Below are 20,123 nucleotides of genomic sequence, written 5' to 3' on the forward strand. Positions count from 1 at the left end.
TTCAGTAACGCTCTCACCTCATGTTCAGTAACGCTCTCACCTCATGTTCAGTAACTCTCTCTCACCTCATGTTCAGTAACGCTCTCTCACCTCATGTTCAGTAACTCTCTCTCACCTCATGTTCAGTAACTCTCTCTCACCTCATGTTCAGTAACGCTCTCACCTCATGTTCAGTAACTCTCACCTCATGTTCAGTAACGCTCTCTCACCTCATGTTCAGTAACTCTCTCACCTCATGTTCAGTAACTCTCTCACCTCATGTTCAGTAACGCTCTCTCACCTCATGTTCAGTAACTCTCTCTCACCTCATGTTCAGTAACGTTCTCTCACCTCATGTTCAGTAACTCTCTCACCTCATGTTCAGTAACTCTCTCTCACCTCATGTTCAGTAACTCTCTCTCACCTCATGTTCAGTAACTCTCTCTCACCTCATGTTCAGTAACGCTCTCACCTCATGTTCAGTAACTCTCTCACCTCATGTTCAGTAACTCTCTGACCTCATGTTCAGTAACTCTCTGACCTCATGTTCAGTAACTCTCACCTCATGTTCAGTAACTCTCTGACCTCATGTTCAGTAACTCTCTCACCTCAAGTTCAGTAACGCTCTCTCACCTCATGTTCAGTAACTCTCTCTCACCTCATGTTCAGTAACGCTCTCTCACCTCATGTTCAGTAACTCTCTCACCTCATGTTCAGTAACGCTCTCACCTCATGTTCAGTAACTCTCTCTCACCTCATGTTCAGTAACTCTCTCTCACCTCATGTTCAGTAACGCTCTCACCTCATGTTCAGTAACGCTCTCACCTCATGTTCAGTAACTCTCTCTCACCTCATGTTCAGTAACGCTCTCACCTCATGTTCAGTAACTCTCTCTCACCTCATGTTCAGTAACTCTCTCTCACCTCATGTTCAGTAACTCTCTCTCACCTCATGTTCAGTAACGCTCTCTCACCTCATGTTCAGTAACTCTCTCACCTCATGTTCAGTAACTCTCTCACCTCATGTTCAGTAACTCTCTCTCACCTCATGTTCAGTAACTCTCTCTCACCTCATGTTCAGTAACTCTCTCTCACCTCATGTTCAGTAACGCTCTCTCACCTCATGTTCAGTAACTCTCTCACCTCATGTTCAGTAACTCTCTCACCTCATGTTCAGTAACTCTCTCTCACCTCATGTTCAGTAACTCTCTCTCACCTCATGTTCAGTAACTCTCTCTCACCTCATGTTCAGTAACTCTCTCTCACCTCATGTTCAGTAACGCTCTCACCTCATGTTCAGTAACTCTCTCTCACCTCATGTTCAGTAACGCTCTCTCACCTCATGTTCAGTAACTCTCTCACCTCATGTTCAGTAACTCTCTCTCACCTCATGTTCAGTAACTCTCTCTCACCTCATGTTCAGTAACTCTCTCACCTCATGTTCAGTAACTCTCTCTCACCTCATGTTCAGTAACTCTCTCTCACCTCATGTTCAGTAACTCTCTCACCTCATGTTCAGTAACTCTCTGACCTCATGTTCAGTAACTCTCTCTCACCTCATGTTCAGTAACTCTCTCACCTCATGTTCAGTAACTCTCTCACCTCATGTTCAGTAACTCTCTCACCTCATGTTCAGTAACGCTCTCTCACCTCATGTTCAGTAACTCTCTCTTGCCTAGTGTTCATATCACAGTGTTTGTGACTGTGTTGTGACCTTTGTCATTTACACTGGAGACACTGGGTTCACGTCCCCATAGGTGTCATTTACACTGGAGACACTGGGTTCACGTCCCCATGTGTCATTTACACTGGAGGACACTGGGTTCACGTCCCCATGTGTCATTCAGTCATTCGGTGTAGCAGTTCCTTCAGGTCTGGGGAAAGCTGCAGCTGGTTTGTGAGAAAGACGTAACAGGGATGACTTGTGGGTTGCCATGTCCGCTTCTTATATAACAGTGAGTTCCGGTCGAGTAATTTGATTGGACAAGAGGCATTCCACGAGTGCTGATATTGTTGTGTAGTGGAAGCTTCATCTTAATGACCAGAACGGGTTTTGTTCAAACTGAACATTTATTCTCCTTCATACTGCGGTTTTACCTTGCATCCGACATCTTGAATACACAAGCGAGCGTCAAAACTAGGGCAGCTACTTCCTTGAAACTTCAAAATAAAAGCATCTCTGTCTGTAGCTTGAACAAGGCATTTCAAAGTAAATAAATCCATAGTAACATTGAATAATCATCATTACCAGGTTTCTCATGACGTCACATTTACTGTAAATACTAGAACTGAAAATAGTACGTCTTTTAAATTTCTTGATATACAAGTTAAAATAAACATTAATTGCCTTATTTAATTGCTTAAATCAAACAATTCACAACAGATATACAGTATAACAGCACTGGGACTTTTTACTATATGTATCACTCCACTTGACTGGTATTCTAATATAACATTGATGGCTACACAAAACTATCTTAATTCGCTCCAAGTAGCGAATGGAGACATTTGACCTTAATTGTGAATGGTCGTCACAGGAGGACGGGGGGGAAGAAAGTAGGTGGCTGAATTCGTCTGTGCGAACCTCAAAGTAGCTGCTAGCCTGCAGTCGGGACGTTGCCTCAAGTTAGCATTACTTGATAATTAGCTTTGTTTATAGAACTGTTGTATAAAAGCAATATCACACTCGAGGTCGGCACTCAGAAGATAATCACCCCGTGCTGATATACAGTACAACAGGACCTAGAGTGTTATATTGCTTAAAATTCCCATATTCTCCACTGTCCAGAGTTTTATTTAGTGTCTTTCTGTCCAGTCAAAGCTGTGTGTGTGGTGTCTTGAACCAAAAACACTCTCAATCCATTTCTCCACGTTCATTTTCCAGCATCTCTCTGAGCCTTACCAAGAACAGGCTGTTTCTGTCGCCGTGTCATTAAAGGTCCCATATTATGAAAAACACGTTTTTCCTTGCCCATACTCATATACTTTAGTCGTCCCTCAACCTAACAACCCCCAGAATGTGAGAAGTGAATGCCTCTGCATTGTTGCCCTAGCCTCCTCCCTGGGAAAACATGCTAGAAAACGAGTCGTTTTGATTTGGCTCCCCGTGTGACGTCCCAAGGGAGCGATTTGCATACGCCGACCTCCATGGTGGATAACCACTCCCCCTCCTCTCTGCTCTCTGTGCGCTGTCGGCCGCCATTGTTTTCCTTCGCTGCTACAGCTTAGCAGATGTCAGCCAAGAGCAAAACATGCTAAATGTTCCGTTGTTGGCTTCAAGGCTGAACACAGAGCTCTACATTGTCTCTCAGCATCGGAAGATAAAAAGATATTTTTTTACAATAACGTTCTGACTACAGTAAACTTAGTCCAAATTTGCATGTTTGTGCTAACCGCTTTACCTCGGACCGCTTCGTAAACGAGTGTCAATACAAAGCAGGATTTACATCAACACTGCTCCTGGAAGATGGAAGATGGATTTATCCCAACTGGATGTGGCCCAACAGCAAATGTGCAATCGGTAAGTGTCGCCACTTTGTGATGATATTTACAGTTGGGTTCAGTCAGCTGGGCTTGAGAACATGTCGAGGTTTGCTAACGTGTGTAAAGTTATGTTCCATTTGCTTGTTTGCGACATTGTTTTCATGTTTGTTTTTTTAACACAGTCTATGGTGCTTTGTTGCTAAATCAGCTGCCTTGTGTGGAGAGATGTGTCCGCTAACGTAGCTTGAGAATGAGAAATGAATACGGAAGTTTATGGTGTTTCAGTCCGATTAGCATCGGGTAGCGATTTAGCTCCAGTCCCGATGGGACGGAGTTTGATGCGGGCCTGTGAATACGAGGAAGCCTGTTGGCCACAACGACAACAACAGTTAGCAATCGTCTAGTTAACCAGGCCCCGAAAGGACAAAGCTACTATGATCCAGGCTAGGAGTTACTGCCGTTAGCGGCGTGCTAATCTAGCGTTAGCGTTAGCGTTAGCTAAGGTTAGCTCCTCTGGCTCACTTTGCGGACACATCTCCTTACTAGACAGACGCACCTAACGTGGCAAAACTCGAACAGTAGCCTACTTTGTTTATCGGGGACTCTGGTCACCGCGAACATTTCACTTCTAATGCCAAATGAATGGAAGGGAGTTACTGGCTGATGAGATGTAGCATTTCGGTTAGCTAACATTTCACGTTCTGTCTTTGCACCTAGTCTGGCAACTCTAGTCTTGTAATCAGCTGGGGTTCTGGCAAAAAATAACTAGAAAACCTGAACAACGAGACTACAATAAATGCTGCCTTTCTCGAGATTGTAATGTCCTATTTTTCTTGAGACTGTGTTTAGAATCAACTACATGGTAATTATTGAGGCTGTAGTTTGTGGTAATGTTACTGGATTGCAGTATATTGTAAGGTGTAGATATTACTCATGATGCAATATCCTAAACAATATTTGAGATAATTGCTTGCATTAAACATTGCTATTCCCTGCTATGGGGCCAGCACATCTCAGACAGTCGTTAAATAAATATACAAATGTTATAACAAAGTATAAACTATAGTATACAATTATTTATGAATCCGCTTTAAAAGTGCAACATTTCTAGACCAGATGTTCCTTTATCCTTAAATTCATGCAGACCTTTCCTTCTGGCCTCTATATGCCTTTAATCTGATTATCACACAAACTGGACTCACTGCAACGCTCTGGAGAATCAAAGCTTGTATAAAATCTGGGTCAATAATGTAGAAGCAGCAACGCTCAGTTATTTTAGTTCATGTGGAAAGAGCAGTCTGATAGTCTTACTGACCCATACATAAATAAAATAAAAATCAGAGGTATTTATAAAATTATATAAAATAATATATTATATATATAATCTCATATATATCTATATATATACACAGTATATATCTATATATATATATATATATCTCTCTCTATATATATATATATATATACATATATATGCATTTTATATTTATATGGTATAAAATGCGAACCATTTGTTATTATTTTTACTCAGACTCACCAGCATGGTCTTTCCGTTGCCGGGCGGGCCGAAGAGAAGAAGCCCTCTGGCTGGAGCGCGCAGTCCTGTAAACAACTAGAGAAGAAGAAACTCTGCAGACCGACATTTTAAATCTGACTCACAGAACGCACTGATAATGTGTATTGATGATCTCTGATCCAAATGGACATCAGTTTTTCTACAACAGTCTCTCTCTCTCTCTCTCTCTCTCTCTCTCTCTCACAAACATTCTTCCATCCCTCTGCTTTGCTACAAAGAGTTCCTCAGACACTGAACCTCTCTGCTCACTCACTGATAAAAATCTGTAATATAAATGTACTGAGGTCAGGACTCACCTGATATCAGTCTGTAATATGTACTGAGGTCAGGACTCACCTGATAACAGTCTGTACTGAGGTCAGGACTCACCTGATAACAGTCTGTACTGAGGTCAGGACTCACCTGATAACAGTCTGTACTGAGGTCAGGACTCACCTCAGGTCTCAGTGCAGGAAGGATCACGATCTCCTGCAGCGCCTGCTTCGCTAAATCCTGACCAGCAACGTCCTCGAATCGAACCGACGACCCACTGAAACACACAAGATACAGGATCAATACGACCAGACCCGTACAGATACAGGATCAATACGACCAGACCCGTACACATACAGGATCAATACGACCAGACCCGTACACATACAGGATCAATACGACCAGACTCAAAAAACAGTTGAATGAATAAATAAAATGAGCAAAGACAATCAGACGTCCTGTCAGTTTTCCTGTGTGTGTGATCTGATATCTGATAATTGATCAAAAGACGATATCGACCCCAATATCAGTCTGACGCTATTGATCAGTGAGCTGCTGTTGTTCAGAGAGTTCAGGGATTATTCTGTTAACTGGTTTATTCAAGAAGACAAGTCGACTCACAGGCTAAAGGTTCCTGTAACAGATTAACCTGACAAGACCAGAACCTGAGAACCAACAGCTGGACGGGTTCCTCTGGAAGGTAAACGGATCTAACCAATAGATGGACGGGTTCCTCTGGAACTTAAACGGATCTAACCAATAGATGGACGGGTTCCTCTGGAACTTAAACGGATCTAACCAATAGATGGACGGGTTCCTCTGGAACTTAAACGGATCTAACCAATAGATGGACGGGTTCCTCTGGAAGGTAAACGGATCTAACCAATAGATGGACGGGTTCCTCTGGAAGGTAAACGGATCTAACCAATAGATGGACGGGTTCCTCTGGAAGGTAAACGGATCTAACCAATAGATGGACGGGTTCCTCTGGAACTTAAACGGATCTAACCAATAGATGGACGGGTTCCTCTGGAACTTAAACGGATCTAACCAATAGATGGACGGGTTCCTCTGGAAGGTAAACGGATCTAACCAATAGATGGACGGGTTCCTCTGGAAGGTAAACGGATCTAACCAATAGATGGACGGGTTCCTCTGGAAGGTAAACGGATCTAACCAATAGATGGACGGGTTCCTCTGGAACTTAAACGGATCTAACCAATAGATGGACGGGTTCCTCTGGAACTTAAACGGATCTAACCAATAGATGGACGGGTTCCTCTGGAACTTAAACGTACTCACGACTCGCCGTCTCTTACCTGTCGACGATCTCGTTGAGGATGAGGTTGGCCAGCTTGCTGTCCACGTTCTTCAGGTTCTTCATGTCCTTCTTCTTCAGTGGTGTCGACGTCGGGCTGCTGGGTTTACCGTTCTGCCGGCTGCCTTTGCCCTGCAGAAAATCAAACGATGTAGAAATGAAGAAATATTAAAATGTTCGAGCGTCACCGAGGTTTGGAAGTGGAACAGGAACGCACCTTACTGCTGTTCTGGGCGGGGGGGCGGTGGGTGGTGTTTGTCGGTCTGCTGAGGTTCGGGGAGCGCTGGTGCCCTGCCTGCCCCCCCGACACCGAGGAAGAGGAAGAGGAGGAGGAAGGGGTCTTTGGGCCATGCTTTGGTCGGCTGGAGGGAGTCGTGGAGTCTCTCTTTTTGGATACAGCACCACTCACTTCCAACAAAACACACACACACACACACACACACACACACACACACTTAATCGATTAATCAAAAACATTAGTCAGCAGATTCACTGATTATCAAAATAATCAGCAGTTGCACCTGAAGCTGAACAAAGTATTTTAAAACGTTCAGAAACCGAAATTGTATTCCATGAATAAAAAGTTGGTTAAATGATAATTCTGGTTCTCTGCAGTGAAACTGACTCACCTGTTGTGTGTGTGCTGCTGTCCAACACACACACACACACACACACACACACACACACACACACACACACACACACACACACACACACACACACACACACACACACACACACAGGGCCAACTCACACTGTAATGGGACTTTCTGATTTACAAACATCCATTGTCTGGAACATGTGTAGGCTATATTGCAGTATTAGATCAGATATGTTATTATAATATTATATTAATATTATAATTATTATAATTATATATTTATTATGATGATGTGTTCAACACAGATCAGATGTTCTATAAATCTGATCACATGGACTTCCTGGTGTAATTACAAGAAGAATGTGTTTTGCAGCTCTGTTATTTCCCACTTGGAGTCATGAATTTAGGAAGTGAGTCAACACAAGAGAAAAACAGCGAATCCAACAAAGTCAGCAGTCCAAGGTATTAAATATAAAAATTAGCAGTCATATTCACCCTAATACACACTAAGTAAAACGATAAATATCTGCTGAAGCAGCAGAAAACACCGACCAACACAAACCAACAAAACAACCAACAGCAGGTGCAGATGGACAGCAGGGGAAACAAGTTCAAACTAAACTTAGTGCTACAAATTAAGTGTTTGTGTTTATTTGCCAAAATGAAACGCAAATGAATCATTTCTTATTTCAATATATTGCCTCAGGAAAGGAGCAAAAGGCAAAAAGCAGCTGTGCACAGAGCGGACAGCAGGACTCACCTGAGCGCAGGTGGGCGGCATGGTGGGCGGGGTTAGTGCTGTCAGTATAAATGTCTGTCTGAGTCCTGGAACCTGAAAGCACCTTGGCTAGAACAACAGAAACAAACAGCAACACAAAAAGAAACAAACACTGTTGGCAAAGGGAAAGATCTGCAGAATCAAAAACCAAAGGAGAACAAAAGAACCTGGTCTGAAGTTCAGATAAAGGAAGGATGAGATTAAACAAACTAGAAAGATGAAATGTGATCTGGCAGTAGAGTCCAAAACCAGGACAAATGAATCCAACATCCAGAGTCTAGATCAGAAAAACAGAAGAAAACCTGGAACTGCTGAAGTACCACAACGTTTCTTCCAATGCAGAATTACAATGGCAATCAATGAACGTGTTCGATAATTTATCGATTATCGAATGTCAATGTCACAGCACTAGTGTTCAATACCTCACAGTAAGAAGGCGTGTTCTCTAATACCACTCTGCTCCACTCAGTCTCACTCTGACTCCACACTGAGTCTCACTCTGACTCCACACTCTCAGGCTGCGTTCGGAATGGTTCACTCATTCCCTCACTCACTATTCCCCATGTAGTGTTTATCATATAGTGAACTATATGGGCAACGACCAAACGAAATTTCGGACACTACAGTAAATATAATTGCGTCAAAAAAATGCGCTGGATATTGGTGTGACGCACCGGGATGCGCCCAGCATCACGTAAATAAACCAAGCATCATGACAGCAGGTTGAAATGGACTCAGGTCGTATTGATTTTGACAAGTTTTCAACATTAAATTACAAATAAATTGTTGAAATTCTAATCATGTGCAAGTGTGGTTTTGTCAACTTTGGTGCTGTCTGCTAATGGCAGCGAGCTGTTTTGGTTTGGTAAACAAGCTTGTGAGCTAATGACTAGCAGAAGCTTTCATATCACCTCCTGTCCTGTATTGGTGGATAAAGTCAGCTGACCTGTAACGATGATTCCTGCAGTTTTGCTGCTCTTGGTTCAAAACGGAGGAAACTCGACTGAGGAGTCTGATACGTCTTTTGTTGATTTGCTAACGCTGTCAACCGGTAAATAGACCAGTTTCTATTAGCTAACATGTTAGCTAGCTGTTTCTTCTTCTTCGGTAAGACACGATCACATTGCATTGTGGTATACAGGAGAAATTGTAGGGTACACTGTCTGTTCACTACAATTTGTAGTGCATTGTGGGTATCTTATAGTGGACTATTTAGTGAATCAAATTAACCGTTGAGAATTCGGACACTAGTAGAAAATGGCGGATACACTATATAGTGCACTATTTCTGTAATAGGGAACGGTTTCGAACAGAGCCTCAGTCTCACTCTGACTTCACACTGAGTCTCACTCTGACTCCACACTCTCAGGCTCACTCTGACTCCACACTGAGTCTCACTCTGACTCCACACTCTCAGTCTCACTCTGACTCCACACTGAGTCTCACTCTGACTCCACATTGAGTCTCACTCTGACTCCACACTCTCAGTCTCACTCTGACTTCACACTGAGTCTCACTCTGACTCCACACTCTCAGTCTCACTCTGACTCCACACTCTCAGTCTCACTCTGACTCCACATTGAGTCTCACTCTGACTCCACACTCTTAGTCTCACTCTGACTCCACACTGAGTCTCACTCTGACTCCACATTGAGTCTCGCTCTGACTCCACTCTCAGTCTCACTCTGACTTCACACTGAGTCTCACTCTGACTCCACACTCTCAGTCTCACTCTGACTTCACACTGAGTCTCACTCTGACTCCACACTGAGTCTCACTCTGACTTCACACACTGAGTCTCACTCTGACTTCACACACTGAGTCTCACTCTGACTTCACACTGAGTCTCATTCTGACTCCACACTGAGTCTCACTCTAACTCCACACTGAGTCTCACTCTGACTTCACACACTGAGTCTCACTCTGACTCCACACTCAGTCTCACTCTGACTCCACAATGAGTCTCACTCTGACTCCACACTGAGTCTCACTCTGCTCCACACTCTCAGTCTCACTCTGACTTCACACTGAGTCTCACTCTGACTCCACACTGAGTCTCACTCTGACTTCACACTGAGTCTCACTCGGCTCCACACTGAGTCTCACTCTGCTCCACACTCTCAGTCTCACTCTGACTCCACACTAAGTCTCACACTGACTCCACACTCAGTCTCACTCTGACTCCACACTGAGTCTCACTCTGACTCCACACTGAGTCTCACTCTGACTCCACACTGAGTCTCACTCTGCTCCACACACTCAGTCTCACTCTGACTCCACACTGAGTCTCACTCTGACTCCACACTGAGTCTCACTCTGACTCCACACACTGAGTCTCACTCTGACTTCACACTGAGTCTCACTCAGCTCCACACTGAGTCTCACTCTGCTCCACACTCTCAGTCTCACTCTGACTCCACACTCTCAGGCTCACTCTGACTCCACACTGAGTCTCACTCTGACTCCACACTGAGTCTCACTCTGACTCCACACACTGAGTCTCACTCTGACTTCACACTGAGTCTCACTCAGCTCCACACTGAGTCTCACTCTGCTCCACACTCTCAGTCTCACTCTGACTCCACACTGAGTCTCACTCTGACTCCACACTGAGTCTCACTCTGACTCCACACTGAGTCTCACTCTGACTCCACACTCTCAGTCTCACTCTGACTACACACTGAGTCTCACTCTGACTCCACACTCTCAGTCTCACTCTGACTCCACACTCTCAGTCTCACTCTGACTACACACTGAGTCTCACTCTGACTACACACTGAGTCTCACTCTGACTACACACTGAGTCTCACTCTGACTCCACACTCTCAGTCTCACTCTGACTCCACACTCTGTCTCACTCTGACTCCACACACTGAGTCTCACTCTGACTCCACACTCTCAGTCTCACTCTGACTCCACACACTGAGTCTCACTCTGACTCCACACACTGAGTCTCACTCTGACTCCACACTTTCAGTCTCACTCTGACTCCACACTCTCAGGCTCACTCTGACTCCACACACTGCGTCTCACTCTGACTCCACACCGAGTCTCACTCTGACTCCACACTCTCAGTCTCACTCTGACTCCACACTCTGTCTTACTCTGACTCCACACACTGAGTCTCACTCTGACTCCACACTCTCAGTCTCACTCTGACTCCACACTGAGTCTCACTCTGACTCCACACACTGAGTCTCACTCTGACTCCACACTGAGTCTCACTCTGACTTCACACTGAGTCTCACTTGGCTCCACACTGAGTCTCACTCTGATCTACACTGAGTCTCACTCTGACTCCACACTCTGACTCACTCTGACTCCACTCTCAGTCTCACTCTGACTTCACACTGAGTCTCACTCGGCTCCACACTCTCAGTCTCACTCTGACTCCACACTGAGTCTCACTCGGCTCCACACTCTCAGTCTCACTCTGACTTAGGGCTGGGCGATATGGACCAAAAATCATATCTCGGTATTTTTAGGCTGAATGGTGATATACGATATATATCTCGGTATTTTCTACACAGTGGGCTAAATGTTCAGTTGTAAGTAGGGCTGGGCGATATGGACAAAATCAAATATCACAATATTTTTGACCAAATACCTCGATATCGATATTGCGACAATATTGTAGGGATGACTATTGGTGCTTTTACAAAATATTTACACAATGAGATTTTTGATAAATAATCATCAGTAATGTGGATATAATGACTAAGTGGGTAAAGACAAATAATAGAACAGCTAGAACAGTCTGGTAAGTTCAGAAAATGACATCACTTTACTGTAATGCAGCTTTTAAAACCAGGAAAAGACACTTATGCCATATCACGATATTACGATATCCAAAATCTAAGACGATATTTAGTCTCATATCACAATATCGATATAATATTGATATATCGCCCAGCCCTACTCTGACTCCACACTCTCTGACTCACTCTGACTCCACACTGAGTCTCACTCTGACTTCACACTGAGTCTCACTCTGACTCCACACTGAGTCTCACTCTGACTTCACACTGAGTCTCACTCTGACTTCACACTGAGTCTCACTCTGACTCCACACTGAGTCTCACTCTGACTCCACACTGAGTCTCACTCTGACTTCACACTGAGTCTCACTCTGACTTCACACTGAGTCTCACTCTGACTCCACACTGAGTCTCACTCTGCTCCACACTGAGTCTTACTCTGACTCCACACTCTGACTCACTCTGACTCCACACTCTCAGTCTCACTCTGACTCCACACTCTCAGTCTCACTCTGACTCCACACACTGAGTCTCACTCTGACTCCACACTCTGACTCACTCTGACTCCACACTCTCAGTCTCACTCTGACTCAACACACTGAGTCTCACTCTGCTCCACACTGAGTCTCACTCTGCTCCACACTGATTAACGGAACCCGTTAACAGAAAGCTCATTTCACTGTGCATTCACATTGAACACACTGAACTGAACTGAACTGAACTGAACTGAACTGAACTGAATTGAACACATGTGCTGTGGGCCTGTACAGGATGTGTTCTGGTTTGCATGGTATCATATTAGTATCATATTATTCCATATTAAATGTAGTAGTGGTATGGAAGCTAACTTTCTGGTACCATGACAACATGATACTCTACCTAACAACTCCAGACGGTCTTTAGCCATGATCAGGTTGGTCGTCATCTTGGCTTGCAGCCGTTTATCACGCTCATATTTCTCTCCTGGAAAAGAGAATAGATCTGTATCAGTGGGAATTCATCTTCCACATAGAGAACGAGCAGAGCACAAAAAACAAAACAAACACAAAACAAAACAGTGCGCTCATTTATAATATAAATTAGACAACAGTTCATCCATTCATTACATAATTTATACAGCAGTTCATCTGAAACTAGAACCTTGGAAGGACAGAACTACAAATTGTTGAGTCAATCACCTTGTGACTGTGATTTTTAAAAATTGGCTATAATATGTACACTTCATCCTTACTTCTGATTGGCTGATCTGACTACAGTCTGACTACATAACAACAGGACTCACCGTTTCCTGGTATCTGGATGGCGATGCCCCTCTCCAGCTCGGCGATCCCTTGTTTGTACCACTCCACCGCCTGCTCCTTGTTGCCTGACAACAGAAACACTTCCGTCAATATAACTGACCAAACACAGGCCAGCTTACTTATCTAGCAACAAATGTATTGTCATTCTAATGTATGGTTTCTGCAGTTAGAGCGCTTTGTGATACTTTGTGATATGGCTCCAGGTAGGAAAGTTCTCTTTTCTCCTGTCTTGTCTATTGCTTCACTGCAGAGCTTCTCACTCCTAACAGGCAAACTCAGCCCCACAGTGTGTGTTTTTCTACTTGGCCCAGAGCTGGACAAGTAATCATTGAATCATTGGTATCAACAAGCCTATCGACCCCCACGGATATATTATGGCCCGTTTGTGCTATGGGACAGGAAAAACCTTACTGTCCGTACACACACTGAAAAACTCCCGGGCCAAACACACCTCGCCAAAAACGAGCCGCTCTTTTTTCCTGAACGCTCTGCGTCCATCAGAGCCGCGTTGGTGCTTCAAGAAATATCGAAATTATAAGTTCAGCCATGAACCAAAAACTACAGCAGCTGATTTCACTGATTAACCCTTCAAGCAGACAGGAGGAACTGGTGAGTGAATCAGCTGCTGTAGAGTCACATGACTGTGTAGGGTCACATGACTGTGTAGGGTCACATGACTGTGTAGGGTCACATGACTGTGTAGGGTCACATGACTGTGTAGGGTCACATGACTGCAGACCAGCGGCCTGAAGAGCCGGCTGCTTCTGTCTGAGATCAGCTTCAGTCTGTTTCAGAAGCTTTGAGCAACACTGAAGATCAAACTGAGTGCAGAGCAGACTGTCAGACTGTCAGACTGTCAGACTGTCCCTGGTTACCACTGGATTCCACTGAACACTCTGCTGTCAGTGTAGGTTAGGACAAGTCAATAACCCCACTGAACCCCCCCCCCCCTAACTAACAGACTTGATCTCTTTAATGAATTCAGATCTTTAGTCAAAAGCAGGAAGCTGCCATTGGTCAGTGTCGTTGTTTTTAAATATCTTTTGTTTGATGTTAACAGTAAACAGGGCGTTGCTGAAAAAGAGCATGCATGCTCAGACAACCCACCCTGTATAAATAAAGGATAAATAAAAATAAAAACAGTATAATTTTTGTGATAATCGCGCAGCCCTTCCCCAGATGACATTACAGAATGTGTCGGTCTGAACAGAACGGCCTGCTGGGAAAAGTTTAGTGGAGAAGCGATGAGGAGCGAGCCGCCCGGCCGCCTGATCACCTCTGAGACTAGTTCACCACAAAATAACCTGAAAAAGTAAAAAAAACTGCTGAAGTGTCAGAACAGTTTATCTGTGCAACACAGAGATTTCTCACTAGAAAAGAAATGCAACAAGAACAAGCAACATGTTTAAGAACTGAGGTCATAAAGGCTCAAAGGCAACATTTCACTATTTAAAGGTCACATGGTGTAAAGCAGGACTCCTCTTCCTCTGTGGTGATAAAGGAGTTGGATGGTCTATCTAAACATGGTGAAAGTATCAAAACTAAATCCACACAATCCATATTACAATTACAATTACACATTTGGCAGACGCTTTAATCCAAAGCGACTTACACATGAGATTTGCATACAACACAAGCAAGTTTCTAGATAGGAGAGAACAACGAGAGTAAGAGCTATAGAGCTAAGTTCTGGTCCAACAGGACAGAGGTGCTACGAGGCAGTGCTATGAGGTAATGCATAGAGTGCATCAAATTTTTTTTTTTTTTTTTTCTTTATGAAAGGAGGTATTCGCTAAAGAGCTGGGTCTTTAGCCTTTTAGTGCAGCGAGCCTCTAAACGAGCCGTTTGGACTTCCGTAACTTTGTGATGTCACAAAGGTTCGCTCATTATCATTTTTGTAAGAAATAATAGACTAACAAAGTGTTTTTTTCAAAGCGGTTGAGCGGTTGTCGTTGTTTATTACCGGAGAGTTTTCCCTACCTGTAGCCGCCGGGCCGCGGCGTCTCACGCTTCACTCTGAAACGGTTAGCCAATGGGAACGGAGGGTCGTTAATATTAATGAGCCTTAAAGACACGGAGACAGAAACGGCCTGTTCTTGGTAAGGCTCAGAGAGATGCTGGAAAATGAACGAGGAGAAATGGACTGAGAGTGTTTTTGGTTCATGACACCACACACACACACACACACACACACACACACACACAGACACACACACACAGCTTTGAATGGACAGAAAGACACTAAATAAAACTCTGGACAGAATATGGAGCTTTAAGAATTTAGATATTGAAAAGGACTTTTCATTCTGCATGAATATGAAACTGTTAGAGAGAGCCTGGTGCCTTCCAGCTGAACGGCCAGAGAGAAATTCGATCCGGTTGTTCTGCTCTCGCCAAACAAAGTGCCGACTTCAGTAAGAGGGGCGGAATGTTCCGGGCTGATGACGATACCGAGAACTATCAGCTCATATTGATCATATCGATCGATCGATCCGGGGGAAGCGCGCCGGGCGACATTCATCTGTCCGGGTCTCATACAGAACAATCGCTTCGTGTCAACGGTCACAAACCAAAACATTTGAGAATGACTGATAACTGATCAACGATCAATAACAGAACAGGAGCAGCGGGTTCAGGCAGCTGGGTGGTATTCCAGAAAGTGAGTTTAGTGAAAACTCTGAGTTTGTTAACCCTGAGATGAGGGAAACTCCAGGTTTTCAGTTCCAGAAAGAGAGGTAACTTAAACTCTGGGTCAGTTACCATGGTAACTAACCCTAACCCTAACCCAGGGTTAGAGAGTCAGTTACCATGGTAACTGACTCTCTAACCTAACCTTCTCTGGCAGGTTTTCTTCAACAGACCCTGAGTTCCTCTCTGTCTCCCTCTGACAGAGTCAGACAAGCTGTTTCATTTCCTCATTCATTCAATCCGTATCAAAGCGCATAAATTAGCAGAGTTTTACTTTATGTCAGAATCAAAATCCTGGTTGGATTTTAGTTTGTTAGTCGAGGATTATCTAAAGTTATATAAACGCTTTTATGCAAATCAGTCATTTGACTCTGAGCGGTGTTTGCCTTCAGCATGAATTCACCCTCAGATCAGAAACCTCTGATGTCTTTTTGAGTCTGTTAGAGCTCCTGAGACGTTTCAATTTTTGTGGGTGTTGTTGTTGTTGTGGGTGTTGTTGTTGTTGTTGTGTGTGTTGTTGTTGTTGTTGTGGGTGTTGTTGTTGTTGTTGTTGTGGGTGTTGTTGTTGTTGTTGTGGGTGTTGTTGTTGTTGTGGGTGTTGTTGTTGTTGTTGTGTGTGTTGTTGTTGTTGTTGTTGTTGTGGGTGTTGTTGTTGTTGTTGTTGTGGGTGGTGTTGTTGTTGTTGGTGTCCCCCAAACCACACTGGGGGGGCGGTGCACAGCTGCATGCCAGAAGACTCTAGTCTTTACATGAAGTCTTACAGTCTGTGCACTGAGAATGAGCAAGGCAACGTTAAACTGACTCACGTGCAGCCTGTGGGGAAAATAGCAAACCAACGAAGAAGAATCATGAACAATACAACACCTTGGTCTTCCTCGTCGATCCGGAGCGCCGCTGAAATGAACCGGAAGGCTTGTCTGTGGTGGTCCCGGATCCGCTCTCCGCGGTCCGGACCCGCCGCCTCCGCCTCCGCGTCGCCGCCCCGGTCCTCGGCTCGGGGTCCGGGTCTGGCCGTGGCCCGGGCCCACAGCCAGCCGAGCAGCGCGCGGAGCAGCGACAGCACGGCCAGCAGCGGGGAAGACACGGACAGCGGCCCCAGCTTACCGGCTCGGTCCGGCGGAGCCCCGGAGCCCTGCCGCCGCCTGCCTCGGCCTCTCCCCCCGCTGGAGCTCATTCGCCCGCCCGGCTAACACCTCCATGTCATCCCGGTCCGTTACGGTCCGGTCCGGCTCCGTTCAGCTTCACTTTACTTTCACAAGTTTTTATCGCTGCTGCAACTTCGACTGGTTTCCACTCTGAATCCGGATAAAACAGAAAAATGAACTGCCGACGGAACAGTTCAGTAACCTGAAACCCTCCGGTCTGAACCCGGACTGAACCCGGACTGAACACAGCGACGACACACAGGAAGTGTCTCTGCAGCTGCAGCAGAACAACTTCCGGTCCGGTTTTCAGAATTAAAGTCTCATATGTACACAAATACTGCTACAAATCTGCATTTTGCACAAAAGAAAAAATACAACTATACAGTCTGTACAAAGGTTTTCTATTATAACATCAAATTATTTCGATGAATCATTTAAATCGGAATAATTAGAGTGAGATTAAACAAACAGGTCGATAAGATAAATGTCTAAACAGACTAAACTTTACTTTGAAAAATACAACTGACATCTGTAGAATACAACTGACATCTATAGAATACAACTGACATCTGAATACAACTGACATCTATAGAATACAACTGACATCTGAATACAACTGACAACTGAATACAACTGACATCTGAATACAACTGACATCTATAGAATACAACTGACATCTGAATACAACTGACAACTGAATACAACTGACATCTGAATACAACTGACATCTATAGAATACAACTGACATCTGAATACAACTGACATCTGAATACAACTGACATCTGTAGAATACAACTGACATCTGAATACAACTGACAACTGAATACAACTGACATCTGAATACAACTGACATCTATAGAAAACAACTGACATCTGAATACAACTGACATCTGAATACAACTGACATCTATAGAATAAAACTGACAACTGAATACAACTGACATCTATAGAAAACAACTGACATCTGAATACAACTGACATCTGAATACAACTGACATCTATAGAATACAACTGACAACTGAATACAACTGACATCTGAATACAACTGACAACTGAATACAACTGACATCTATAGAATACAACTGACATCTGAATACAACTGACATCTGAATACAACTGACATCTATAGAATACAACTGACATCTGAATACAACTGACATCTGAATACAACTGACATCTATAGAATACAACTGACATCTGAATACAACTGACATCTGAATACAACTGACATCTATAGAATACAACTGACAACTGAATACAACTGACATCTATAGAATACAACTGACAACTGAATACAACTGACATCTGAATACAACTGACAACTGAATAAAACTGACATCTGAATACAACTGACAACTGAATACAACTGACATCTATAGAAAACAACTGACATCTGAATAGAACTGACATCTATAGAAAACAACTGACATCTGAATACAACTGACATCTATAGAAAACAACTGACATCTGAATACAACTGACAAATGAATACAACTGACAACTGAATAAAACTGACATCTGAATACAACTGACATCTGTAGAATACAACTGACATCTGAATACAACTGACATCTATAGAATACAACTGACATCTGTAGAATACAACTGACATCTATAGAATACAACTGACATCTATAGAATACAACTGACATCTGTAGAATACAACTGACATCTGAATACAACTGACATCTATAGAATACAACTGACATCTATAGAATACAACTGACATCTGTAGAATACAACTGACATCTATAGAATACAACTGACATCTATAGAATACAACTGACATCTGAATACAACTGACATCTATAGAATACAACTGACATCTATAGAATACAACTGACATCTGTAGAATACAACTGACATCTGTAGAATACAACTGACATCTATAGAATACAACTGACATCTATAGAATACAACTGACATCTGAATACAACTGACATCTGTAGAATACAACTGACATCTGAATACAACTGACATCTATAGAATACAACTGACATCTATAGAATACAACTGACATCTGAATACAACTGACATCTATAGAATACAACTGACATCTGAATACAACTGACATCTATAGAATACAACTGACATCTGAATACAACTGACATCTGAATACAACTGACATCTGTAGAATACAACTGACATCTATAGAATACAACTGACATCTGAATACAACTGACATCTGTAGAATACAACTGACATCTGTAGAATACAACTGACATCTATAGAATACAACTGACATCTATAGAATACATACTGTGAACATCAAAGTGTTTTTCACTGTTTATTTTCGCTGCTTCAGCAGAAAGTGAATGTAGACCAGTTCCAGTCCAACAAGTGAATGTAGACCAGTTCCAGTCCAACAAGTGAATGTAGACCAGTTCCAGTCCAACAAGTGAATGTAGACCAGTTCCAGTCCAGACTGAACGAAGTGTTTCCTGTTCCTGTCCAGCAGCTCGTTCAGTCTGAAAACAGTTTGCACCGTTTTGCTTCGGTTTCGGGTTGAACGTCACGTTTCCTCTAAACGTGTGAAACGCTTTGAAGTTTCAGCCCTGAGTTCAGCAAAACGTTTATTTAAACAGAAACGGTGAGTTGAACTTCCTGTTGTGTTACACAAGCCTTGCAGCTGAGGACATTCTTTATGTTCTTTAAATATGTTTTTAATACTATAAAACACGCTCGGTGTTCCAGTCACTGCTCTCTCCGTCCAGACCAGCAGAAACATCCCAGTGGACTGAAGGGTTTGTGGAAACTGCTTCCTCATTATAGTGATCCAACATTTGCCTCATTTGCATTTCAGGATGACAAGGCAAACATTTCAGGTGAAGGATAATCCACTTCTTACCTTCAGACTGTTAGGATCTATATGAGCTAATTATTTTATTATGAGGCCTATCATTACTGCTGATCACTGTTGTTGTGATATGATATTGTAATATTTACCATTATATATTTAGAGGAGTAGAGTGAAGTGAGTAGAAAAGTTTATGAAAGAGTCTCTCCACATGGTTCATACAGCAAAAGATACAAACATGTCTTCTAGTCAGTTCAGTTGTTGCAGACAGGAAGCTGCAGAGGACACATGTGTAAAGGACTTCTGTTGATCCATTGTGTTCACTGCCTTTTTAATAGGGTGGGGTTTATATACAGGTGGCTGCTGATTGGCTAACAGCTCTGACACGCCCACCAGACGAGAGACAACGGACCTCAAAGCGTTTCACACGTTTAGAGGAAATATGACG

At 43.3% G+C, this 20,123-nt stretch overlaps 1 protein-coding gene across 1 annotated transcript; it reads right to left on the reverse strand.

The window, feature by feature from the left end:
- Positions 1 to 4,998: 4,998 nt before the first annotated feature.
- On the reverse strand, positions 4,999 to 17,101 carry LOC139665066 (spastin-like; the record flags this gene model as incomplete). Its single annotated transcript, XM_071544021.1, has 8 exons — positions 16,598 to 17,101; positions 13,027 to 13,110; positions 12,624 to 12,707; positions 7,969 to 8,055; positions 6,825 to 7,015; positions 6,609 to 6,739; positions 5,473 to 5,566; positions 4,999 to 5,073 (listed from the first exon to the last, which is right to left on the reverse strand). Coding segments are annotated over exons 1-8 (1,056 nt in total), but the record flags the coding sequence as incomplete, so codon positions are not given.
- Positions 17,102 to 20,123: the final 3,022 nt, after the last annotated feature.

Source organism: Centroberyx affinis, unplaced genomic scaffold (assembly GCF_046629955.1).
Source record: "Centroberyx affinis isolate AG114_WGS23_722 - 3 ecotype Tasmania unplaced genomic scaffold, CSIRO-AGI_Caff_v1 ptg004437l_1, whole genome shotgun sequence".
Lineage (NCBI taxonomy): Eukaryota > Metazoa > Chordata > Actinopteri > Beryciformes > Berycidae > Centroberyx > Centroberyx affinis.